The sequence below is a fragment of the Oryza brachyantha genome, chromosome 10 (assembly GCF_000231095.2).
Source record: "Oryza brachyantha chromosome 10, ObraRS2, whole genome shotgun sequence".
Classification (NCBI taxonomy): domain Eukaryota; kingdom Viridiplantae; phylum Streptophyta; class Magnoliopsida; order Poales; family Poaceae; genus Oryza; species Oryza brachyantha.
This window is the reverse complement of record NC_023172.2, coordinates 14876448-14901161: the sequence shown is the minus strand read 5'-3', so window position 1 is coordinate 14901161 and position 24714 is coordinate 14876448. Positions and strand designations below refer to the sequence as shown.

The 24714-nt window shown below is 42.9% G+C and overlaps 4 protein-coding genes across 5 annotated transcripts; 2 read left to right on the top strand and 2 right to left on the bottom strand.

Moving 5' to 3' along the window:
- Positions 1–426: 426 nt before the first annotated feature.
- LOC102701205 (U-box domain-containing protein 33-like) lies at positions 427–6721 on the top strand. 2 transcript variants are annotated; one of them, XM_015841823.2, is made up of 9 exons: positions 427–816; positions 1594–1715; positions 1797–1918; positions 1995–2099; positions 2288–2702; positions 2778–2918; positions 2988–3536; positions 3649–4413; positions 6513–6721. In XM_015841823.2, exons 1-9 carry the CDS (start codon positions 534–536, stop codon positions 6696–6698), a joined length of 2688 nt encoding a protein of 895 aa, XP_015697309.1. In that variant the 5' UTR covers positions 427–533; the 3' UTR covers positions 6699–6721. The 2 variants fall into 2 exon arrangements, with proteins under 2 accessions (XP_015697309.1, XP_006662030.1); XM_006661967.3 differs by lacking the exon at positions 6513–6721 and adding an exon at positions 5233–5631.
- Positions 6722–6795: 74 nt separating this feature from the next.
- On the bottom strand, positions 6796–8739 carry LOC102700930 (expansin-B9-like). Its single transcript, XM_006661966.3, has 3 exons — positions 8459–8739; positions 7886–7995; positions 6796–7353 (listed from the first exon to the last, which is right to left on the bottom strand). The coding sequence occupies exons 1-3, from the start codon at positions 8640–8642 to the stop codon at positions 6841–6843; spliced, it is 807 nt and encodes a 268-aa protein (XP_006662029.1). The 5' UTR covers positions 8643–8739; the 3' UTR covers positions 6796–6840.
- A 4792-nt stretch (positions 8740–13531) lies between these two features.
- On the bottom strand, positions 13532–14489 carry LOC102700652 (mediator of RNA polymerase II transcription subunit 32). Its single transcript, XM_006661965.3, has one exon. It carries the CDS (start codon positions 14363–14365, stop codon positions 13865–13867), a length of 501 nt encoding a protein of 166 aa, XP_006662028.1. The 5' UTR covers positions 14366–14489; the 3' UTR covers positions 13532–13864.
- A 2568-nt stretch (positions 14490–17057) lies between these two features.
- Positions 17058–24083, top strand: LOC102711380 (tetratricopeptide repeat protein SKI3). Its single transcript, XM_015841902.2, has 22 exons — positions 17058–17173; positions 17250–17330; positions 17426–17665; positions 17767–17889; positions 18344–18427; positions 18521–18571; positions 18667–18759; positions 18930–19070; positions 19145–19225; positions 19324–19571; positions 19667–19838; positions 20157–20278; positions 20387–20444; positions 20550–20618; positions 20959–21177; positions 21358–21409; positions 21549–21922; positions 22024–22118; positions 22200–22439; positions 22507–23150; positions 23278–23481; positions 23569–24083. The coding sequence occupies exons 1-22, from the start codon at positions 17162–17164 to the stop codon at positions 23754–23756; spliced, it is 3591 nt and encodes a 1196-aa protein (XP_015697388.1). The 5' UTR covers positions 17058–17161; the 3' UTR covers positions 23757–24083.
- The last annotated feature ends 631 nt before the right edge of the window (positions 24084–24714 follow it).

The window sequence follows — 24714 nt, the reverse complement described above, 5'->3', positions numbered from 1 at the left end:
AATATATGTCCAAAAGTTTGATTTTTTTTAAAAAAATTTTTATAGACTAAACAAGGCCTAAGTTCGTCGAATGAAACCAAACGGAGGAACTACCATGGGAGCATTCTTCGGCCAGCTCCACTGCTTCCAAGTCTTTGAAAGGTGAAACCAATGAATATCTGTAGCTTTAACATTCCTGATCTCTTGAAATTGAATACAAAACCAGTCAACGTCTCAACTGGATCCCACATTCCTGGGCGGGGTTGACTGCTTGACTTTGGTTCCCGCCAAGTCATCGCGGCCCCACCTGTCAGCGGTGGACCCGCTCCCTTCCAGAACGGAGTAGCAGTTTGTTAGACAAGTTTAGGATCCTTAATTACGCCCTAAACTAACAAACCCGCGATCAGTTTGTGGACTTAATCACCGTCTCCTCTGGGTTAACAGCAACAGCTCGGGATTTGACTTAGAGAGGAGGAGGGAGGAGGGTTGGTTAATCAGTTGCCACACGGCGGCGCACGCTCGCGCCATTTTTTTTGCTTCGCCCTCGCCGCGTGATGGGCTCGAGGGGCGACTCGTGGGAGACGGCGAGCGGCGTCTCCTCCTCCTCCTCCGGACTCCGCGCAACGGCGGCGGCGGCGGAGGAGGAGGAGGGAGAGGAGGAGGAGGATGCGGCGATGGCGAACAGGGTGTTCGTGGCGCTCCCGGTGCAGCAGAAGAACGGCAGGTCCACCATCGCGTGGGTGCTCCGCCACCTCGCGGAGGTGGCCTCCGCGCCCGCCGCCGCGGTCGTGGTGGTGGCGCACGTCCACTCGCCGGCGCAGATGATTCCGATGAGCAGTACGTGCCCACTCCTCGCGTCGGTCGCTCTGTTGCCCAACGCCACAGGCTGGGGGGGCTCGCCTCAGCCGTTCGATTAGCTGTGTACGGCCGGGATTTAGACCGGCCGGATGGCGGCGTGCCTTTTGCGTGGAAGCCCCTGAGATTATTCGTATTCCATTCTCAGCTCCTTTTAATCCCAAATTCCCAATGCGGCGCTTCCTATCTCGCCGTCTCCGGCGAGGGGCATCGCTGCGGAAGCTCACTCCGGCGAGCACATTCGCGCGCACCGATATCCCGAGCGTGTGGCTGGGCTAGGTTCGTGCAGAGATTTCCGCTTCCTTTTGGTGTAAATGCTAGTACTATTATATGGCAAAGGGGGAAGGGTTTTTTTTTTTTTGTTAGTTCGTTGTGCATCGATTCGCTTGTCCGCGTCGGCAAAAAGTTGGCCGATGTATCGGTGATTTTATTCACCTTATCCCAAATTTTTAGTGCGAACTTATGATTTCTAGGATTGGTGCCCATGGATGCACGCTGAGCCAGTTCAGAATAGTCCTGAAGTAGTAATGAGTACACTTCTCACAGTAGAAGTTTACTTCACATTAGAATTTTCTTTTAGAAAATGGATTCGAGCCTGGGCTCTACATCCAAAATGGATGTCACAGCCAATTATAAGTTTTTTAGAAGAGCAAATCGCGTGAAGGTTGATTAGATATTGTCCTCATGTTTTTAAGTTCAAGGTAAATTGCATATTTTCTTCGTGTGGTGTTCTAAACATCTCATCTAATTACATGGTAGTGGGAGGCAAGTTCCATGCAAGTAAATTGAGGCCAGAGCAGGTCAGTAATTACAGAAAATATGAAAAGGAGCAGGTGGAGAAGGATTTGGATGAGTACCTTGAGCAATGCACAAGAATGAAGGTTCAGGCAGCCATCACATTAATTCTTAATATTGAAGTCTGAATTGCTAGGAAGACAAGTTAAGCGCATTGGATTTTTCAGGTCAAATGCGAGAAAATTGTCATTGAAAATGAAGACATTGCTAGTGGGATTATAGAGCTTATTTTGCTGCATGGTGTGACTAAACTTGTCATGGGAGCAGCTGCTGACAAGCAATACTCCAGGTATATCTTCATTTCTGCTATTGTTTTATTGCATCATATATCTAGCTAAGTGATGCCACCCTACTTGTAATTTCAGGAAAATGAAATCGCCCAAGTCCAAAACAGCACTTGCAGTCATGCTTAAAGCAAATACTTCATGCAAGATTTGGTTTGTTTGCAAGGAGCATCTGATATACACTAGGTATTAAGAATATGATTATGCTTTGCGCTTCCTGATCTGTTGATAACATTGAAGTTATGAGCAGTGCAGTCTGTATATTCATTTCATCCTGACTTCCTCCATATATTGTTTCCTAAATACTAATCATTCTGTTATTGCTCTCTCTTCCAAAATCATTCTGAGTAATTCTCTGTATAAACTGTGTTCAGAGAGTCTGTTGCTCCTATTTCTCGAAAAACACAATCAGCCAGCGCTATCAGAGGCTCTATATCCAATTTGTCTACATGGGGAGCAACAACAACTCAATCTGGAAACAATGCCGTTAATGGTTCCATACAGAGGTCTGTGTCTGAAAAGGTTGTCCCTGCAGCTAGTAGAACATCACTGCAACTACATTCTCGATCAACCCTACAAGAAGCCATTAGCAGGCTAAACATGGAGGGCACCTCTGTTGATTCCTGGGATAGCATCCGGAGAGGAAGCTTTCCAAGTTCATACCGAGCTTCTTTTTCTACTGTGACTGAAGAGGTGTTGAGCGATTCTAGTTCGTCTGGAATACCTAGAGATGACATCTCAACACTTGCAGGTTCTGATTTTCCAAACTCAGCACCACATCATGAACAGGTAAGCTCTTACACCAAATTTAAGCTTTGGATGGTTAGCTAGGAATCTGATTTCATTAAATGGTGCTGTATCCAGGGCGATGCAGATTCAGATGCTAACCTATTTGATAAACTTGAAGAAGCCTTTGCAGAGGTGGAGAAGTATAGGAAGCAGGCATATGATGAGTCACTAAGAAGACAAAGAACAGAAGAAGACTTGATCTCGTATCACCAAAAGGTAAATTCTTCGCCAATTTAGCATAAAAAGGGTGCAGGTTTTTTTTATGCAAAGATCTACTGATTGCAGGCCAAGAAATCTGAGGATTTGTTCTTAAATGAGGCCAAGCAAAGGAAAGAGTCTGAGAAAACCTTAGCAAAGGCAAATGTGGAGATACGATTATTGAAGGAAGAAATGGATGTACTGAAACACAACCGAGATGACATCAAAAGTAAGCTTTCTGAGGTGAGTGAACAGAAAGTGACACTAGAGCAACAGGCCGTAGAGTATGGAAGCACTGTCAATGATCTCAAGGATACGGTTGCAGCAAGCCAAGCCCTCATCAATTCACTGCAACTGGAGTTAGAACAATTGAAGCATGAAAGGGACAATGCACTCAAACATGTAGAAGAGCTGTGCGCAGAGGGACAAAGTATGGTATCGAGCTCAAGCTTATCATGGAGCACTGAATTCTCTTTGTTGGAGCTGCATCAGGCAACACAGAATTTCAATGATGCAATGAAAATTGGAGAAGGTGGGTTTGGGTGTGTCTACAGGGGTCTGCTGCGCAACACAACTGTGGCAATTAAGATGCTTCGCTCTCAGAACTTGCAAGGCCAGTCACAGTTTCAGCAAGAGGTATTTTTTTAAAAAAAACGAAGCTAATGTTAGGTTAATAACAACTCTAAAACCACAATTACTGAATGATTGTGTATTGTTTTAGTTGCACTAATCTAATGTTACTGGGCAGGTTGCTGTTCTTAGTAGAGTGAGGCATCCAAACCTTGTAACTCTTGTAGGTTATTGCTCAGAAGCTTCAGGTCTTGTGTACGAGTTCTTACCAAATGGAAGCCTTGAAGACCATCTAGCATGTGAAAACAACACGTCTCCGCTTACATGGCAGATCCGTACACGGATCATCGGTGAGATATGTTCTGCGCTCATCTTCCTTCACTCTGACAAGCCTCACGCAGTCATCCATGGTGATCTCAAGCCAGCAAACATTCTCCTTGATGCAAATTTTGTCAGTAAGCTTAGTGACTTTGGCATCTCTTGCCTCCTAAATAAGTCTAGCACAGTGTCCACGAGCTTCTACCAAACAACGAATCCAAGGGGAACTTTTGCTTACATGGACCCTGAATTTCTTACCACCGGGGAACTAACAGCACGGTCTGACATATACTCTTTCGGCATTATCATACTGCGACTAGTGACTGGGAAGCCAGCTTTAGGCATTGCAAGGGAGGTGGAGGATGCACTTGATAAGGGTGTGCTGAAGTCACTTGTTGACCGATCTGCTGGAGATTGGCCGTTTGTGCAGGCTGAGAAGCTGATGCTTCTTGGTCTGCAGTGTGCAGAACTTAGCAGGAGGAGGCGCCCTGATCGTATGAATCATGTGTGGAGCGTGGTTGAACCCCTTGTAAAATCTGCTTCTGTGCCAGTAGAACCACAATCCTCTGGACACTGGTTGGATATGAACCACACGCCGTTCTACTTCATATGCCCAATTTCTCAGGTACATTGCAACCTCTCTGCAGTGCAGTACATATAAAATGTATTTCGTAGTTGCATACCACAAAATAGCTCAAATTGCAAACGTGGCAAGAAGAAACATGTGGATGCTCTGTTTCTTTATTGCAGTCAAGTAGGAATATGATAGAAGCACAACACCATCCCATGTTCTGAGAACTATCCAAAAATTATTGTGTTGGTAGCTCTTGGTGTCGTGTATGACTGACTTTAGCTTTTTTGATATTCTCAGACTTATGGCATGTTAGTTTAGAAATTCAGTATCTCTTGCTTAAAAATCACCCATTCAAGATTTAAAATACTACTACCTCAATTTCACAATTTAAGACTTTCTAATATTACTTAGATTCATATGGATGTTAATGAATCTAGACGCATACACAAACCACATATATTGATTAATAGATAAATCTAAGTATGGCTTGAAAGTCTTACAATATGAACCGGAGGGAGTAGCAGCTGTCTATGTTTTAAGCCAAGGTCTGGTTTTACCGAGAGCTGCTTTCTTGAAACTGTTGCCACACTTAAGACAGGATCAGACTATCAGAGATCTGGACCTCTTACTGAGGGAAACATGAAAGTTAACTAGCGTGCATGCTTTGGTCTTTCGATTTTGTTGTGCTGAAAACTACTTATTCTGATATAACTTTCTGAAAAAAAAAATAGTATGCTTGCTGAAGTAGCCCGAATTCATATAAAGATCCTTTGAATAGAAAGTTCCTGGCAGCATTTTTGGTGGGGAATAATAATAATAATAATAATAAGTTACTAACAGTCGGCGTGCTTCGTTGAAACAAAATCATAGGAGGTCATGAGGAATCCTCAAATTGCAGCAGATGGGTTCACTTATGAAGCAGAGGCCATCAAAGGGTGGCTCGACAGCGGGCACAACACTTCTCCGATGACAAAATCAATTCTGGAACACCATCGACTGATCCCCAATCTTGCGCTCCGTTCTGCCATTGAGGAATTCATGCAGCAGCAGCAGAGATCACCATCGTAGATTAGTTAGTTAGCTTGATTGTTCTTAGTAGCATCATAACTTGTAAAGTTGATAGACCATTCTTTGTTCAGAAGTATGCTCGTGTCGTGTAGCTGTTTTGTTTCGTGAGCTGCAACTTGCAATGAAATTGTGCATGCTCATGACTAGAGTGATAAGCAAATGTTTGACGTCAGATTTTTGCTTGAACAGAATTGGTTCAAACTACTTAGAATAATGTGTCCAATCTGTTTACTGTTGTTGAAAATTGACAAAATTATGATGGAGATAGGCTTTTGTCCCTCATTTCTCACTATTTGTTTTGTTTCACGTTGTATTGATTGAATTTAAATTTACATGTCTATGATGATATGATGATAGTAGCATGGCGATTGGTGGCCCACATATCATGTGGCTAGCACGGACCTATACATGGGTTCTTATCTTGATATTGGTTATTTTTTATTTTTAATTTGAATTTAGATGTTCTAAATTGTATTTCTACTTGGAGCCTTGTTTTACTATTTTTTTATTTTTTAATTCCCAATTTGTATATATACTTTATACTTTTTTCTTTATAATATTTATTTTTAATTCAAATTTTAGATACTTTTAAATTGTATTTATACCTCAACACTTTCTCTTAATATTACTTATTTCTAACTAGATTTTTAGACGTATCCATTGCATTTATAGATGGATTCTCCATTCAATATTAATTATTTTTAATTTTTAATACGAATTTTGGGTTTTTCTAGCTGTATTTACACACTGTTTTTTACTTTTCTTTATTTTTAATTCCGAACTTGTATTTCTAAAATTATTTTTTTTTCTTTTTTCGATTAATATGGGAATTTATAGCCCGTAAAAGCGAACCTGATGATTTATTTTCCTATTATTTTTATTAACCTTATATTTTTTATTTTTGTTTGTGCTTATAACTTAAATTCGAAGTTTTTTTATCGTAGTTTATTTTCCAGTCAATGCTTTTAGATCACTAGAAACATATATAAATGTTTTATTAATAAATTATTTTTTTGCTTCCAAATATATCATTTATTTTTTTATAATATGTGAATAATAGATATGCTGTTATTCTTTCACAGCTGTCTGGGCAGAATAAAACGACGAGGGACATTGCAAAACACTCACAAATGAAGAGCGACAACGCGACTGTTGTTGTCAGATTAATTTTTCCTGGAGAATCAGATGGTCATAATTCAGATATAGTGTTCTTGATCGTCTTACACGATGGCGCGGATATATATACCCGCGCAATTATCTTATGTTAAAATAAATTGCAGAAGGAAACGAAAACTTTTTTTTTTTTTGAAATTTCACCCGGGGGAGATGAGCTTCCCCACCTGCATGAAATTTCAAACGAAATCATTTGAAACATAAAGAAGAGGAAAAAAACACAAAAGGATTTTGAATTTAATAGAACTGGATGTTTGATTTGTAGAGGGTGTCCGGCTTCCACTTCTCCGGGATGACGTCCTTGGCGACGAGCTTCTTGCCGGACTCGGTGGTGACGCGGAGGGAGAAGGGGCCCTTGAGCGGCTTGGGGGTGTCCACCCTCCAGATGGCGCCCCACGACTCCTTCATCGCCTTCCACTCCGGCGAGCTCTTCTCCTGCAGGTCCATCTGCACGACGTCGCCGTCGTCGGCGACGAACTTGACGAGCACGGCGAGGTAGTTGGGGTTGCTGCCCTTCTCGACGTGGAAGACGACCTTCTGCCCCGGCGGGTACTTGCACCGCACCCGCCTAAACTGCATGTCTATGATGCCGGCGTGGCGGAGGTCGCTCTCCTTCCCCGGGAGCGCCATGGCGCCGAACGCCTTGCCGGAGAGGTCGAAGTGGTACGCCGAGATCGGCTCGTAGTTCATGTCCGTGATGAACACCGTCACCGGCTTCTTCGAGCACGCCACCGGCTTCTCACACTTCACCTGCAAAATGCACGCGAATCGATGTGAATTAATCAGCAAAATTCCTTCCATCCCATTAAATGCCTGTCAAAAAATGCACTGTATTGACTACAAGATTAATTAAGGTTCATGCCAACGGTTTTGCTTGATATCCGTAGATGGATTTTATGTGAAAAGGGACAGGTAGTATTTATAAATAAAAAATAAATTATATATGTATTATTAACGATCTAAAATTTAGGACAGAAAAATAAACTTCGGTGAAAAACCTCAAAATCAATACTAAATTTAAGGATAAAAATTTAAATTTTGATTTATAAGTATAAGCAGAAGAGAAAATATAGGGGTGATAAATGTGTTTTAATTTACGCAAAAAAAATAGTGGGAAACATGATAATTTTACACGATTTTTTTTCCAAAAATCTCTCGAAATTTCTTTGTTCGGAAGAAGAGTTCAATCATTTTCAGGTTAAAGATCATCGGAATAATTATTGAGATAGCGCACACCTATAGTTATGTGTGTTTATAACTGTACATTAATTGGTGAGGTTACCTCGTAGCATGAACCGCATCCCCTCCCGTCCTTGAAGATGGGGATGTTGCCGCAGGAGATCATGCCATTGTAGGGAGGCAGGTTCACCTCCTTGATCCCGCACGCGCCACCTGAAAAATCAGCCATCGCCATGGATCGATGAGAGATTGGCCGGATATATTGCTCGCAGCATTGCACGATGCATGGATGAATCGACGTGGCCAGGTCATGTACGAGTATTGCTACAGGTACGATTTTTTTAATATGATGCTGGTACGACAAGACATTTATAGCATCCATATATTTGATGTATGTCTGGTGTTAAATAATCACGACATCCACCGTCTGTTTATGATCATAATAGAATCATAAGAACCATGAGCGGATCTAGCACGGGACGGTGGGAGCTTGATCACACGAGTCTCTGTCACCCTGTTAAAGCTATTTTAGCCCTCCTGAAGATCCTTTAAAATTTTATAATAAATATCAATAAAAAGAGACTGAAACTCTAACTAATTTATTTAGACCAGTATAATCTCATTGGCTAGATCTTGATAATGATAGATCATATGTATTATCGGGTCACGTGTGTACCGTTGTCGTCGGGGCCAGAGCCGGTGGCCTTGCCGTACCAGGTGGCCCTGGCGGGGAGCCACAGGGTGTTGTAGCTGGTCGAGATGTTGGGGCCCGGCGGCACCTTGGGCGGGCCGCACGACCCGCCGGTGACCAGCGCCGCCACGACGGCGACGGCGACGGCGAAGTTTGAGAGGGTTCCCATGGCCGGCCGCCTCGCTTCTTGTAGCGCAACTTTATTCCGGGCTAAGTTTTATTCCTCTCCGCGTCTCCGGTTGTTCATCCGATGGTGTGTGTGTGTGATGGAGACGATCGTGTAGAAGGCTACGTGTATTTATAGATCGCGCGATAGGGGTACGGGTGGACCGGCGGCGGCGTCGCGCGACGGGACGCGTGCGTGCGTTGGCATGCTGGCCGCGGCGCGAGCTCCGGCGCCGGGCGCGCGGGAGCGTTTCGGGTGCTAATTTGGTCATCCGTTCGGAAGTACGTTTAGCTGGCTGCGTGTGCTCTGCATCCGAGTAAAATATTCTGCTAATTAAGATAGAGTGAGACTACAGCACGGGATACATACGTACGGGACAGATTAGTGAAAACTCAATGGAGCACGTGGCACCGGTGCCTCATTGTCCATCCGTTAGCACACATAAATTAATTGTTTATTAACTGTTCCATCTGAACGAAACCCGTTTTATAGCTTTTTCCAGCAAGATATTAAGACGAGACGAAATATTTGGTGATTAGTAATGTTTTTACTCTTTTCCGTTTCATATAAAATGTTTTATATGGTCATCTATTCGTTTTGTTAAGAGAAAAAAAGTTAAACGATATATTTACAAAATAAAAATAACTTTTATATATGTGTTGTTAGTGATTTAAAAACCAAGCATGAAAAATGCACTATGATTAAAAACAATTTTACTGCTTTCTAGCTTTACCAGATTCTGGAAGCATTTATGATTAACCATCAGATCAAGAAAAAGTATGTCATATACATGCATGGATCGATCCCAAAAGATTTTGCAGGCTTGCAGCCGACACGTTCTTGCCATAATGCCATCCTGCATCCATCGTAGGCAAAACTATCCCGATTTATTGCGTGCAAACGCAGAGCCGGGTCGGCGTTTGCTCGAGCGGCCGCCGTGCTCGCTTCCGGCGGAAGCCACGGCAGCCGCCGCCGCCTCCTTGCGGGATCGCGGGAAGCCGAATCAAACCTACGCCACCGATCCTGATTGATCTGGACGGTCCAACCAGCCAATCGAACGGGCCGCTGTTCTATCAGGGCTAAGACTGTTGAGTCCAATTCTGCTAAACGGGCTGCATGTAACCTGGGCTCAAGCCAGCTCTAATGGGCCGGACGTAATCACCATTCCCTCTATGGCCCAGCTTACACGGGCCACTCGGAGTTATCGGTAAGGTGACATATTCATCTGGTTTGGTGCCAAAACAAAATTGTAAGAGAATCAACATGAGCTCAAACACGTAGAAAATTGTGCAGCAAACCAAACCACCTAACTCCAACAAATCTGGCTGGCCAAATCTTTGCCATTGCCAAATACTTTGGTAAGGTTTGAAATGGCAATGACCCCTGTGGAAAATATTAGAGAGGAGAGAAATCATATGATCTGTTGTGATCTGTTGTATTGCACTGACCATCGTGGTTATATTTATAGGGTACATATAAGATACAAGATAAATATTCTATCGTATATCTCTAGAATTTATCTTTATCTCTAGAGTTTCTATTGGACTCTATTATCTCTAATCGCATGCATCTATATCTCTAACATTCCTCCTCGATTGTAACGGGAGCAAAGCGAATAATTGCGACTGGATTTAAAATCCTGTGTTTCACCATCTTTTCTTCTTTGTTTCTCCATCATCAATTGCATCTCTGATGGATAATCCTCCACTTCGTTGACTGCGTCTCCTTCCGTGTCGCATCGGTCCTCCACCTTGGTGACTGCGTCCCCTTCTATGTCGTCCCTTGTCTCTCTACTATATTCCCTCCCGTAGTCATAGCGGGAGTGTCATGGACGATAACTATGAGACGGACGCTTTTGACTGGAGTTGTTGAGAATGATTTGTTGTTATGTATGTTGAGGTAGTCGATCATGTGGTAGCCGTGGTCGTTGTAGACATGGTAGTTGATGTAGCCGCATATAGCCGAAGGCGAAAAAAAATAAAGACGGAGTTGCGGTCATAGATGAGGCACCTTGCAGATGTCAGAGGACGTCATTGGAAGCGTCTTTGCATATGTCAGAGGATGCCCTTGGGTCATCTTCCAGATGTCAGAGAACGCCGTTGACGTCGGGTCACCAATTTTTGGTTGTACTCCGTACGTCATGTAAGAGGTTACCACCGTGGTGATGCCAGGTTTATGCAGTCTTTGCCCGTCGTACGTAGATGACGCGGTCGACGCCATCGTCGATGAAGCGTCTTGCACAGATTTCTGTCAAAGGACACGAGATGAATGTCCATCGTTGTGGACGTAGCGGCGTCGTGTCAATCCCATGTTGATGTAGATCATCGGCGGTGTTAGATGCATGTTGTTGCTGGACGTGAAGGCTTGGTGAAGACATCGGTTGCTTGATGCAGTGTTTGCTTGTTGGTTGATTGATGTCGCCGTTCCTCTACTTCTGCCGTTTAGATTTGGAGATTTTGTAGTCAGAAGAAACTAATCTAATCTAATCTATATATAATATACGGTGACTAAAAAGAAATTGATCTAATATTAATACTAATTCTTGAAGAAAATCTAATCTATGAATTATCTGCGGGGGTTAACTAATTGAAAAAAGAATACAGAATACATGCACTGTATCTGTGCTGAAAGTTGATGACGCGTGGCCGTCGTTTTGCCGTTGAACCGCAGGTCGGAACAATCTTGCCCGCCGGCGGAGTAACGTCGATGTAGCCTGATCATCTTGAATGCCTGAAGCATGGATGCATGTGTCCTCTGGCTGGACGAGCAATTAGCACGGCAGCCAATGGACGAGCGATTTGCATGGCATCAGTGATCGATCGCAGTGCATATTGATGATGGATGGCTGACATCCTCGTCGTCTTTTCGTAGAATGGTCGGTCGGAAATTAGTTGATGGGCTCGGCGGCGGCTCGCAGCCGCCGGCGCCGGCACGAACTTGAAATCGACGACTAGTGTTGAGATCTAGTCTCTGATAACATGTGAAAAATATTAGAGAGGAGAGAAATCATATGATTTGTTGTATTGCACTGACTCTCGTGAGTATATTTATATGGTACATAGAGATAGAAACTTAAAGTACAAGATAAATATTCTATCGTATATCTCTATGATTTTATCTTTATCTTTAGAGTTTCTATTGGACTCTGTTATCTCTAATCATATGCATTTATATCTCTAACAACCTAAACATCCCCTACGCTCTATTACACCGAAGAGAAGTCAGTGTGAATCTGGCAAATTCTGAGGAACAGTCGGTATGAATTTAGCTAGTTCTGAATAAATAAACAGATACTGTGTTTATAATTTGCTTTCTGCTGATCTTTACTTTTGGTTGTCCCTTGGAATGACCAATAGAGGTTGAAAATTAGATGGGGCCACCTATTAGTCAATTACTTGAAAAAACTGAATCCATAAATCGACTTTGTAAGATATTGGATTGAAATCGAATGGTAACAAAAAGAACCAAACAGATTAGCATGTGGGCAATAAACACAAATCTTCAAACAAATCTAATGGAAAAAAAATCAATTGATAGATTAAAATTTTTCAAGCGATTGACAAATAGCAAACCTGAAATTGAAATTAGATTGACAATAACATACTTTGGGTGTATGTTCGATCAGTGGACAAATTGCAATTGCATTCTGGGCATCTTGCCATCTTCAGATCACCATCCTTGGGAGAGTTTCCCTCCCTATAGGTTCCATCAACAGGCCTACTTCTCTTTATCACTAATTCGCTTAAGGACGTACAGAGGAAAGAAAGAGTTTCATCTGGCTCATATTTCCAGCTTTTCCTGGCTTCTAGCTTGCTGTGTTTCTTTCAATGTTTAGCTCAGCAAACAACCAGTTCCGATAAACGGAAGCTTTCAATGTTTAGCTTGTCTTGCCAGGAAAAGTTGGTCTAGCTTACCATGTTCCCTGGCAAGGCAGAGTGATTTGCTAATTGCTACAAAATCACACATTCAATATGACCATTTCATGTGAACTACTCAAGTGGACCTAAAATAACTGTTGTTTCGATCAGGGATCAGCTCATTTGGCTGGTCCCATGACAATGTATAATTGTATTGTTTACCCTGATGCTGCATCTCATGGTAACAGTTTATATTCATCTGTATTTTTGTTATTCTGTCCTATGATAATGGGCCCAATTCATCTCTGGTACAGTCAGCTTCAGGTGTATGGAGCTGCTAGTGATTGGATTAGTGCACCTTAACAAAACCATGTATAAGGAATCACCATGTTTTCACAGATTGAGGTGAGCTACTACAGCAGGTTCAGTTCCAAATTTCCGCATATCTCCTTACATCTCTGTATACTTTGAAGAAACTTTTCTGCTAATGCTTGTGCTAGAGCATGAGTGCTCAGATCAATCTTGACATAGAACAGTGCAATTACCAAGATGATGTTGACAATAAACGGCCATCATATGCTACAGGAATATAATTGTTTGGTCAAAATTGACAATCAATTAAAATGAATATAATGCCTTTAAGATGCAAAGATGTAAGACAGAGAATTATATGTGCAAACTAGAACTACAAACATTTTCCAATATAACTGGGTTTCACAAACCTTGAGCGATTGCCTAGAGTTGATTATCGCAAATCATGCCTTTTGCGGCTGTTCCATTCTTAAATACTTAAATAAAACATGTGGCTCATTAAAAATACACAAATTTTGGAAAAGCATTCATATTTGGTGAACGCATGATCAGCAGGACATCCAGAGCGGGTACTCGAAAATTGAAGCAACTTGCAGAGTTATATGCTAGTTGAGTAGGATATGAAATTGCTATTTTTTCCCGAGACCTCACCTTAGTACCTTGCACTAACATTATGTGAGCGCGACAAAATTGGAAGTAAAACCAACTGGAAGGAAGTTTATTTACACAATCAGTCGCCAACAAAAAAAGGAGCTAACATGTTAATCTAACTCATATCATGCTGAAAAAACATGAAAAAAAAATAAATCAACTACCCGAGCGTAATATGGTCATGAGTCACGGCACCAATAAAATGTGCTAATTTCTCCCAAATTTTAACATCATTAGGCATACTCTGGTAATGCTGAGCCTCACAACCTCCAATTTTTTTACATAATGTAAAATAATAAAGCTCTAATGCTGCAAATCTTAGATGATTACACAGAAATACGACCGGTTCTTTGGATTTTTTTTTTGAAGAAAGCACTATTACAAGTTTATTCAGCAAAAGCATACCTACTGGGCGCCGTCTTCCGGGAAGCGCGCGTCGACCCCACCGTGGCCGTGCTGCCCGCCAGCGCCGGAAGCCGCAGCCGCGGCGCCGGACCCACCGCCGGCACCCGCCGCGGAGGCTCCTCCGGCGCCGTGCTGGAGCTCGATGACGAGCCAGCGGACGGCCTTGCTCATCTGCTCGAGGCGGACGGCGCTGATGGGCTTGATGCCGGGGGCAGCCAGCGCCGCGGACGAGGGATTCGAGGGGGAGGAGGAGGAGGAGGCGCCGGTGGCCTCATCCACGAGGCACTCGGAGCCGATCCGCTGGCGAATCGACTCGACGAGCTCCTCGGCGTGGTCGCAGGCGACGCGGAAGAGCTCCCACCGCTGCTTGAACGCCTCGAGCGCGGCGTCCGTGGCCGCCGTCTTCTCTCCCCCGGACTGCCCGCGCGCCTCCACCACGGCCGCCGCAGACGCCACGAACTCCTGGTACGCCTCGCTCAGCTCCTCCACCGTCGCCTCCATCTCGCCGCCGGCTTCCTTCCGACACGCTCCGCCGCCGGCCCGATTCCCACCCGATTTGACCTCGACTGGACTCGCACCACGAGTGGAATTCCCGGCCTCCCAACCAATCCCACCGGAAAATGGGCCGCCTCGCTCGTTAGATATCTGGGCCTCGCGCTAACCAGGATGAGATCATCCCAACGACTCGTTTATCCTATCCTCTATCCTAAAAATAGAGGATAAATGCCACAAATTGAGCTCCAACATAACGGTCATCATATCATCTATTTTCGGATGTCATTCATATTCTCTTCATATTAGAAGAGATAACCTTCATATTAGGATGTTATTTATGGATGATCTGGTGGAGTACAAAGATATATGAAGGATGAAACTATTTTAGATTATCATCCAAGTAAAGATATGGATGACTAAATTTAGATGAGCTGTTGGGATGCTCTTGGACTTGGGATATTTTTTACTTTCTGAAAAGTTTATTCAAAAGAAACTTAAGCTAAATAATATCGAGAACACTTTAATCATTCTGCTCCATGTAATGAGCTATAGGCATGATAGTGTTATTTAGCCAATACGGCGACATCAAATTTATGAACATGAACTTTGGTGGAGTTAAGTTTTAAATTTAAAGTAAATGAAGGAATTAACAAAATCTAGGATTTGCATCCTTAAATGGCTTGCAAACCAATAGAAACCACCTCTACCATTTTCCTCGGATACATAAACATAATCGAATATAAAAACATGGCAAATACAAATCGGAGTGAACACAATAACGAAAAATTACACATTATAAAATCTCTGTGACTGAACTTCCATTTTTTTTCTAAAACAATATTACATTCATTTCACGTTATAAGACTCTGTAGACTTGGCTAGATTCATATGTGTTAATGAATCTAGATACATATACAAAATGTATATATTGATATTTAGATAAATCTAGGTTGCTATACTCAGTAGAGTAAGGCATCCCTCACTCTTATTAGAGCCTGCACCGAAGCTTTAGCTCTTGTTTATGAGTTCTTACCAAATAGAAGCCTGGAGGACCGACTCAACTGTGTCGATGACACCCTTCCACTCAATTGGCAAGTGCGCATCCAAATCATCACAGAGATTTGCTCAGCACTTATCTTCCTTCACAAGAACTGGCCTCACCCTGTGGTGCACGGAGACCTCAAGCCAGGCAACATCATTCTTGATGCAAACCTGCAAAGCAAGCTCAGTGGTTTTGGGATCTCACACTCCTGCTGGAGTCAGTGTCACCGGGAGCGAAGCACACTACACCTCCCGGCCTATGGGAACACCTTCATACATGGACCCGAAGTTTCTTGCCACAGGGGAGCTGACGCCACGGTCTAACACTTACTCTTTCGATGTTACCGTCATGCGTCTCTTGACGGGACGAGCACCTCTACGCCTAGGTAGGACAGTGTAGGAAGCTCTGGAAGATGATGATCTGCGGTCTATGTTGGATCATTCTACAGGTGACTAGCCATTGGTGTATGTGGAGCAGCTCGCACGCATTGCGCTGCAGTGCACATAGCTCAACAAGCAAAGGCGCCCTGATCTTGAGCATGACGTGTGGAAGGTGCTTGAACCTATGAAGAAGGAAGCTCTGTCCCCATTTTTGTCCCAGCCTCTTCGATTTGTCTTCACTGGATGCAGTAGTGTTGCTATTGCCATATCGGTGTCGTCCTACTTTCTTTGCCCAATTTCCTAGGTACTACGATTTAGAAACTTAGATTTTCTTCAAGTTGTTGCTTTCAATTTTTTGGTGAGAACTATTGCCATGCTTCTAGCAGTTGCCTCTTGTCTTAAACTCTCTAGTAGCCACTTGTTGTCACTGCCTATCTTTAGGTGATCATGAGAGATCCTCAGGTGGCAGCAGATGGCTTCACTTATGAAGCGAATGCTACGAGAGATTGGCTGGATAGGGGACACAACAGATCTCCTGTGACTAACCAGACGCTTGCTAACCATGACACTATCCCCAATGTCGCACTACGTTCAACCATCCAAGAATATCTCAAGCAGAACAAGATGAACAAGTACTTTGCATATACGAACAACAACATCAGTGACATTTGTTGAGTTTTCTCTGTGCTTTGAATGTAGTAGCTCGTTGCTGTGGCATGCTATGCCCAAGTATAGTAATGGGTTAGTTATTTACAGTTTATTTGTAAACTAAAGTTAAAAGATATTAGGAACAAGGGTTGTGTTTTCTTTGAAGTGCTGGAGTTTTTCTCAATTCCTATAGGATTTGAACCAATTCATGTGAAAATTCTAGAAGGTATCGTTAAATTTCAGCATTTCTAAATGCATGATACTGATTTTTACTTACTGAGTTCATCCTTTGGATTTTTGATAATGGAATGGTAAAAATTATGACCATGCTCATTTGTATGAACTCCGCTGTTTGCTCTTCACCCTATCAACCATGGCCAAATTTTGTATTTTTAAACCTAATTTTAGAGGTGATTTAATGTTTCTCATCGTAGTTTTATTTTCTAACGCTAGCTTTTAAGTTCGAAAACACAAAAAAAGTTTACTCATATGAATCGCATTCATGGAATCCTCTACGAGGCGTAGGGGATGACAGGTGGGCCCTACGATCCCATCCGTAGGGTCCAGCCAATTTGCTCTACTTGGAAGGGCTGAATCGCAAAATTTGCCGCCGCTTCGTCTCCTTCGATCCTTTCCCCACACTTCATCCCACTTCCCCCACCACCGCCACGCCGCCGCCGTCGCCATCGCCGGCGCCGCCGCGGAGGCCGGCTGTGCGACCTCGCCGGAGATATGCCTGAAACCGTATCCTCTCTCCCTCTCTCACTTTGTCTCTCTCCTCACTTCATCTGGAACCGACCTTTCGGTTTTCTCCTCGCAGGCGGCGGAGGCCAACCTCCGCAAGCAGCTGGAGCAAACCCTCGCCGACGAGCCATCCAGCCCGCTCCACCATTACAACCTCGTAACCTTCGTTCTATTGTTGCGTGAACCCTCGCAGTAGCTTGCCCTTCTCGCTCCTCCATTGCGCCTTATCACGCGATGGTTCCGTGGGTGCAGGGTGTCTTCCTATGGGACCGCGCGGAGGCGGAGGCGGACGCAGCGGCGACGGAGGAGGAGGCGAGGCGGCTCCGTGCGGTGGCGGCAGAACACTTCCTCGCTGCGGCCAAGCTGAACCCCAACGACGGCGTCCCCTTCCGCTTCCTCGGCCACCATTATGCGCGCGCCGGCGATGCGCAGCGAGCGGCCAAGTGCTATCAGCGGGCGGCGACGCTCAACCCTGACGATGCCGAGGCTGGGGTGGGTTGGAATGCTTTTAGGCGCGTTTGCCTGCAAGGTGTTTGTTGGTTTGCTCGTGACGCTGTTTTGATGTGATATGCTATTTGTGTGCTCTGATGCAGGAGGCTCTATGTGATTTGCTAGATTTGGAGGGAAAGGAAAGCTTAGAGGTTGCTTTGTGTAAGGAGGCGGCTGGCAAGTCACCCCGGGCATTTTGGGCGTTCCAGAGGCTTGGGTACTTACAGGTATATCCATGGTTGGAGTTGCTCGACTGCTTGAGTACTTATGATCATCTGTGGTTCCATCTAGAGAGGCAAATTTGCGAATTATGAAGGACTGAATCCATATGGACTGAGTTTAAATCACACCATTTCAGACGCACCCAAACAAAGCCTACGGGTATTAGTTACGGTTACTGATTTCAAAACTGATGAATACTCAATCTAGGGCCAATCCAAACTTAATTCCCCACATACATGCCTTTTGATTTACCAAAATGTAATACCATTCACATGCCATTAATATATCCGGCATCAGTTTCTTTCATGCCAACCAGGTTATTCACCTCCCCTCACATCCTTCCCTTAAAGCTAAAGTGATATGGTAGATTTTTCTTCATAGTTCTTTTTATTGCTTGCACATGCTAAATTGCGACCGATGTATTATGAATAATAAGTATTGACAATTAACCACATTTAGGTCCATCAAAAGAAATGGTCAGAGGCTATACAGAGCCTTCAGCATGCAATACGAGGTTACCCAACATGTGCAGATTTATGGGAAGTGGGTATTTCTTTCCTTTATATTGTCAATGTTGGTGAAATCTGAGACAGGTTGTTTGTTTATGTAACTAATATTCCATTACTACGGTATTAGGCACTTGGTCTGGCATACCACCGTTTGGGCATGTTTACTGCAGCAGTAAAGGTGTGCTACCTTTTGGGCTTTGATCATCATTAGTGAATGTTACAGTATACCATAATGAGGCTTCTGAATATGCTTAACTCATTCTATGTTGGCAGTCATATGCGCGAGCTATTGAACTGGATGGTTCTAGGGTCTTCGCATTGATAGAAAGTGGAAATATCCAGCTAATGCTTGGTTATTTTAGGAAGGTAGGAATTTTTTCATTTAATAGACCTATGACACCTATTACACTGGATATACAAAATTTTATTAGCATAATGTATAATTTTACCATTGCAAATTTTATGGTATCCCTTTACTGCTGCTACTGGTGATAATTTCCATGATCTTACACATGTCGGAAAATACGCAATGCTAGGGTGTTGAACAGTTCTGCTCTGCCTTGGAGATGGCTCCTCATAATCATTCTGCATACTTTGGTCTTGCATCTGCACTGCTTGCTTGGGCAAGGCAGTGTGTGATGACTGGGGCCTTTGGCTGGGCAGCTAGTCTTTTGAAGGTAATTGGACACTAGTCTTGGTTTCAATTGAATCACATATCTTGCCCGAGTTGTCTTAACGTAGTATGATGTAGGAAGCATCAGACGCTGCAAAAGTTTGTACTTCCTTGACTGGAAACCTTTCCTGTGTTTGGAAATTGCATGGGGATGCTCAGGTACCCTTTATTTGACCATTAATTAGTCATTTAAATATCAGTATCTTATCATTTTAAGTTTTGATTTATACCATAAATCTTGCCTGCTTTTTGTTTAGCTTGCACTTGCAAGGTGCTTTCCATGGGATGATGGTAATATCAAGAGGGGTATGGATGATGGTACTTTCAGAGCTGCTGTACTTGAGTGGAGAAATACATGTTTGTCTGCTGCAAATGGTGCAAAATTTTCATACCAACGTGCATTGCATCTCACTCCCTGGGAAGCTAATATTCACAATGACACTGCTATATGTCTTGATCTCATTTATACCATTGAGGAGAATAACAGTCTAGACCCCATAGTTTGGTAAAGCTTTTTGTTCTACCTTAATAGCTTAGTATCATGTCCCACCTGTTCTTAACAAGCTTACCTGATTAAACTTTATGTTCTGTGTACAACAGGGAGTTGCCAGAGAAAATGGCGTTGGGTGGGTTGATATTGGAGCCAGTTAATAAGGATTTTTGGGTTACATTGGGTTCAGTATCAAGTAATCAAGCTTTAAAACAACATTCTTTTATTAGAGCACTGCATCTTGATACATCTCTCTCTGAAGCTTGGGCGTACCTTGGAAAGGTACTACACCCTCTGGTCAGAAATACATGTTTTGGACATTGACACAAATACATCTTTGACCATTAATTTCTACTGCAAACCATTTGACAAACCTCCAAAAATATAATATTGTAAAATTACTTTTAGAGGGTAAAACTACACATGATTTTCACGCATGGAATCTAAATATTAAAAAAAAATTGATGTTTAGATTTTTTGAAGTTTAACTTGAAAAGGTGTCCAAAATGACATGTTTTCCTGACCAGAGTTAGTACTATTTATGCATGCAGCCGATTGTCTTTCATATTAGTTGGGAGGTAACTGATGTTTGACCTTCAGATTTACAGGCAGTCAGGTGATAAGCTGTTGGCAAGAGAAGCATTTGATCGAGCTCGGAGCATTGATCCTTCATTGGCCTTGCCATGGGCAGGAATGTCGGCTGAAAACCATCACCAGCCTAGGTATTTCTCCAATAGAATTTCATAAACGATTCCCTATATTGTTATAGATAATTTCTTAGTTCTTACTAAGCTGAGTAGTTGACTATACTGTTTGGCGTGATTTTTAAGGGATGGCCTGGTAAATGAATCTTTTGAAAGCTGCTTGCGGGCTGTGCAGATACTACCTGTAAGCATAGTTCATCTGTATCATTCTTGTCAGGATAGCACTTCCATTGTCAGAATAATTTGGGCTTTTGATTTCATTATCATGATATATATTTTTTTGTATTAGCTGCCAGAGTTCCAGATTGGTCTTGGAACAATTGCCGCTCATTCTGGTGAACTTCTATTATCACCTCAGGTATGCTTTCAAAATATTGTAGTACTCCAAAGTTCCTTTTAAAAAATAATGTGCCATTTCATGCTTGAAATGCATTTTTTTCCCACAGTAGGATGCCTAACTTGTTGGTAGTTATCACATTTTCTATGACTGATATGGTTAGATTGTTGATACCAAGTGCTACATATTGCTTTCCACGATGCCATATATGCAAAGTGTTATTACCTGTCCCTGCATTGTTTCCTATTTTAGATTGCTTCAATTTTTGGATATTTTAGAGTACCAGACTGCATGGTTTACACTTATTTCCATTTGTCCCGCATAATCTCCTTATACTCCAACACTTAGTTCTATTATTTAGGTATTGATGGCGGTAAGGCAAGCTGTTCATCGAGCACCTCATTACCCAGAGTCGCACAATATAAATGGGTTGGTTTCTGAAGTGCGATCAGATTTCCAATCTGCAATTGCATCGTACCGTCAAGCAAGATTTGCTTTAGGTATGATGCACAACTCCGAAACAGACAACCGATGTCATATTGCTGATGTTTCGGTGAATCTTGCCCGGTCACTATGTAAGGTAAGAGTATTATTGTCTGCTTTTATGAAGACAAAAAAGTTCATACCAAGCAGCTAAAAGATCATGTAACTTACTTCAGATGTTTTATGTGCAATAAGCTTGTATGTTCTGTCATGTAACTCATGTTATTTGTGAATATTTATGAAACAGCTATCCTTTAAACCATTGCTTTGACTGTAGGCTGGTCTTGCAACTGAGTCAGTGCGGGAGTGTGAAGAATTGAAAAGACAAGGTATTTATATTCGTGTAGCAATTGAAGGAATCTATTTCCTATTTTTATCCTGAATAGCAATGCATGGCAATAAATTCATTTTAAGTTATTTTCAATGCGTTCAACACACAGTCTAACAAGTTATCTCAATTTTTTTTAGGATTTCTGAGTACTGACGGATTGCAGATATATGCTTTTTCATTGTGGAAACTTGGTCGACATGATGAAGCTCTTTCAGTATCAAGAAACTTGGCTGAAAGCTTATCCAGTATGAACCAGGAGAGTGCAACTGCGGCTTTGGGGTTCATATGCACGTTGACATACAACATCTCTGGGAAGGACTCCGCAGCTGCGGTTATTCATAAATTGCCTGGTCAACTCAATTACAGCACACAGCTGAAATTTATTATCTCTGCATTAGATGCTTTGCATCCAAACAAGCGTTTTCAATTACCTCAGCTGAGTATCCCTCCTAGACTTACATCCTACGAAGTGATGAGCGAAGTCCACTCGAATATTGCTCTTGGGAAGGCCGTAAGTGCAGTGTTCTAAATTTCTGGTATTCCAAAAACTTGCGTCTTTTGGATATGTGCTAGAGCATAGATGTACTGATGTAGATAAAAAAATCATTGTAGATTGGTGGGGAATTAGACAAGGTTTTAAGGGTTGATGGTGGTCTGTCCTACCTGAAAAGGGTTCTCCACATGTATCCTGATTGCAGTTTAGTAAGGTAATGATTTTTCCTGCAATGGTAACCTTCTGTCTTCAATTAAAATTTTCCAGACTGTATATCCTTTGTTGCATGCTGCAGAAACCATCTTGGATCTCTGCTGCTGTCAAGTGAAGATTGGATGGCCTCTCATAAAACAGTAAGGGTTACTTCATTGTCGCATGGCTACACATCCAACAGGGGCCTAAGATCTCCACATCAAATTCAAGCATGTGCAGCAGTTTCTTGCTACGCTACCTGCACTTCTTACCCAAAATTCTCTTTCCCAACATGTGAAGACCAATACTTAAGTGGATACAATGCAATATGCCACCTGCAAAGGTACATTTTCTCTTACTATTTCTGCCATATATTCTTAGGCATACTAAGTGTGCGGCTTTCTTTGAAGGTGGGTTCACCTAGAACCATGGAACCAAGATGCACGTCGCCTGCTTGTACTTGCCATTTTCCAAAAAGCACGTGAGGAGAAGTACCCAAAACATATCTGCACGATTTTGAAGAGGTTGATTTTGCAAGTTATGTCCAGTGGTAACAAGTCACAAGAAAATAAAGTTGTTCAGTATGGAAACTACTTGCTACTTCTTTTGACTTCAGAGGTTAGTTTGCAATCTGGTGACTATGGCAACTGTATTGCTCAAGCTACTGAAGCTCTCAGAGTAACTTCTTCAAGTGTGGATACTTTTTTGGCACACTTGCAACTATGTCGAGCCTATGTGATGCAAGGCAATTGTTTGAACTCTAGGAGTGAGTACATGAAATGCCTTCAAAGCCGTACTGATACTGAAATTGGCTGGGTAATGCTTAAGCAGCTTGCATCTATGTGTTCACTGGAAGGTACCTCTGATGAAATAGAGGTACATCTCCGAGAATGCATTGAAAAGAAAGGTAGTAATGCATCCAGATGGTTGTCTCTTTTCTATCTAGCATGCGCTCAGTGCTCAGTATGGCATGAGGACTTTGCAAGTGCTGAAAAAGTTATTGCTCAGGCATGTGCTGAAGGGGATACTGACAGCTGCGTATTATTTCTCAACGGTAAATAGCTTGTTAGAATCCTTTGCTGTTACTTTTCTTAGTAACTTAACTCTACACTAGTTCAAAATAAACCTTGACTAACATATTTATGTTTATTTCTGACTATGTGCTGACTAAAACATTACAGGCGCGATCAGTATGGACATTGCCTGGAGGTTTGCAGCCCCTCAATTCATACCCCGTGCAGCTTCCAGCCTCAGAAAAGCACAGCAAAAATCACTAGCTTCTTTACCTATTGTCTCTCTCTTACTGGCCCAAGCAGAAGGCAGCCTTGGCTCCAAAGCCAAGTGGGAGAAAAACCTTCGCCTAGAATGGTTCTCTTGGCCCCCAGGTCTGTAAGACTGAAGCATTGCTTCATACAAAGCACAATTGTCATGAAATCGCCTAGCTAATTTACCATCCTTGTTTCATCTTGCAGAATTGAGGCCTGCTGAGATCTATTTCCAGATGCATCTTCTGGCAACGCAGTCAAGTGCAGCAGCTTCCCAGCAGAACCAGCTAGTGGAAACCATTCAAACCCCGGAGAAGTGGCTTCTCAGGGCCATACACCTGAACCCGTCGTGCTCCAGGTATTGGACGGCTCTGATGCAACTCGTGTACGTGTAATAACCCTTTGGAATTGGAAGCATATGGATTGTGTGAAATCCATCACGATGCAGCGCATTTGTTGACTCAGCTGTAGCATTGATTGGCTGACTGTCCTGAGAACCTAACTGAACTGATATTCATCCGGTTTTGAGAGTTGAGGCGTGAGGATATTTCCTGAAAAAGTTTCTTTTTCCTGATAGATTTTCAGGAACACTGTTTCTTTGTTGTAAACTCCTTTTACAAACCACTCTCCAGGACTGGTCTGGACTCTGGACTTCGACTTGACAAAAACCAATTCGCGACCTATTATCCAACATTATTAGCATGTCATAAATCATAATCGAAGAGCCAAAGAACGAGTTCTAAGCTTTATCTATCAAATGAACGGAAGCACCCAACTCAGCATCCTAATGGAGATACACACTAATACTTTAGAAAATAAGAACAATCAAACACGTGTCATTTGCAAGCTCATCTGCTTCTTCAGAGTTCGTCAGATATAAGCACTTAGGGAGTGTTTAGCTTGGAAAAAAAATTGGTTATTATATTGAACCTTTGATCGGATATTAATTTCATAGTTCGTTTAGTTTAGAGTTTAGAAATCGCGAGACGAATTTTATAGATACCTAGTTAGTTTTTTTAACTACGTTTAATACTTCATTTATCTCGCAGAGACGTGATGTGATGTTTTAGGTACCAAAGATTCTAGAACCTTGTGCGAGCGACGCCTTAATCATCTTTCGCCGCCTACACGTCGTGAACACGTCGCGTTTGTCCACCCGTTCTTTCCCGTGTGATTTTCCATTGTTCTTGTGCCCCTTTCTGGTCGCAGCTGACGAACAAACGCAGCCGAAGACGCCACCACGTCACGGCGCGCCTCGCGCCCCTGAGCCGTAAAATAACCCAACGCGCGACACGCGGCGCCCCGCGCCGCGCGAACGCGCTCAGAGCGCGACACGCCGCGCTGCACCTGTCG

Bases quoted from the DNA above. Each gene is read 5' to 3' on its own strand.
- LOC102701205 (XM_006661967.3), top strand. From the start codon at position 534: ATGGGCTCGAGGGGCGACTCGTGGGAGACGGCGAGCGGCGTCTCCTCC. The intron at 1,716-1,796 runs GTTCAGGCAGCC...TGGATTTTTCAG, and splicing joins AGCAATGCACAAGAATGAAG to GTCAAATGCGAGAAAATTGT. The intron at 3,537-3,648 runs GTATTTTTTTAA...GTTACTGGGCAG, and splicing joins AGTCACAGTTTCAGCAAGAG to GTTGCTGTTCTTAGTAGAGT.
- LOC102700930 (XM_006661966.3), bottom strand. From the start codon at position 8,642: ATGGGAACCCTCTCAAACTTCGCCGTCGCCGTCGCCGTCGTGGCGGCG. The intron at 7,996-8,458 runs GTACACACGTGA...CTGATTTTTCAG, and splicing joins CTCTGGCCCCGACGACAACG to GTGGCGCGTGCGGGATCAAG. The intron at 7,354-7,885 runs GTAACCTCACCA...TGCATTTTGCAG, and splicing joins GATGCGGTTCATGCTACGAG to GTGAAGTGTGAGAAGCCGGT.
- LOC102700652 (XM_006661965.3), bottom strand. From the start codon at position 14,365: ATGGAGGCGACGGTGGAGGAGCTGAGCGAGGCGTACCAGGAGTTCGTG.
- LOC102711380 (XM_015841902.2), top strand. The intron at 20,279-20,386 runs GTATTTCTCCAA...GTGATTTTTAAG, and splicing joins GAAAACCATCACCAGCCTAG to GGATGGCCTGGTAAATGAAT. The intron at 22,119-22,199 runs GTAATGATTTTT...TGCATGCTGCAG, and splicing joins CCTGATTGCAGTTTAGTAAG to AAACCATCTTGGATCTCTGC.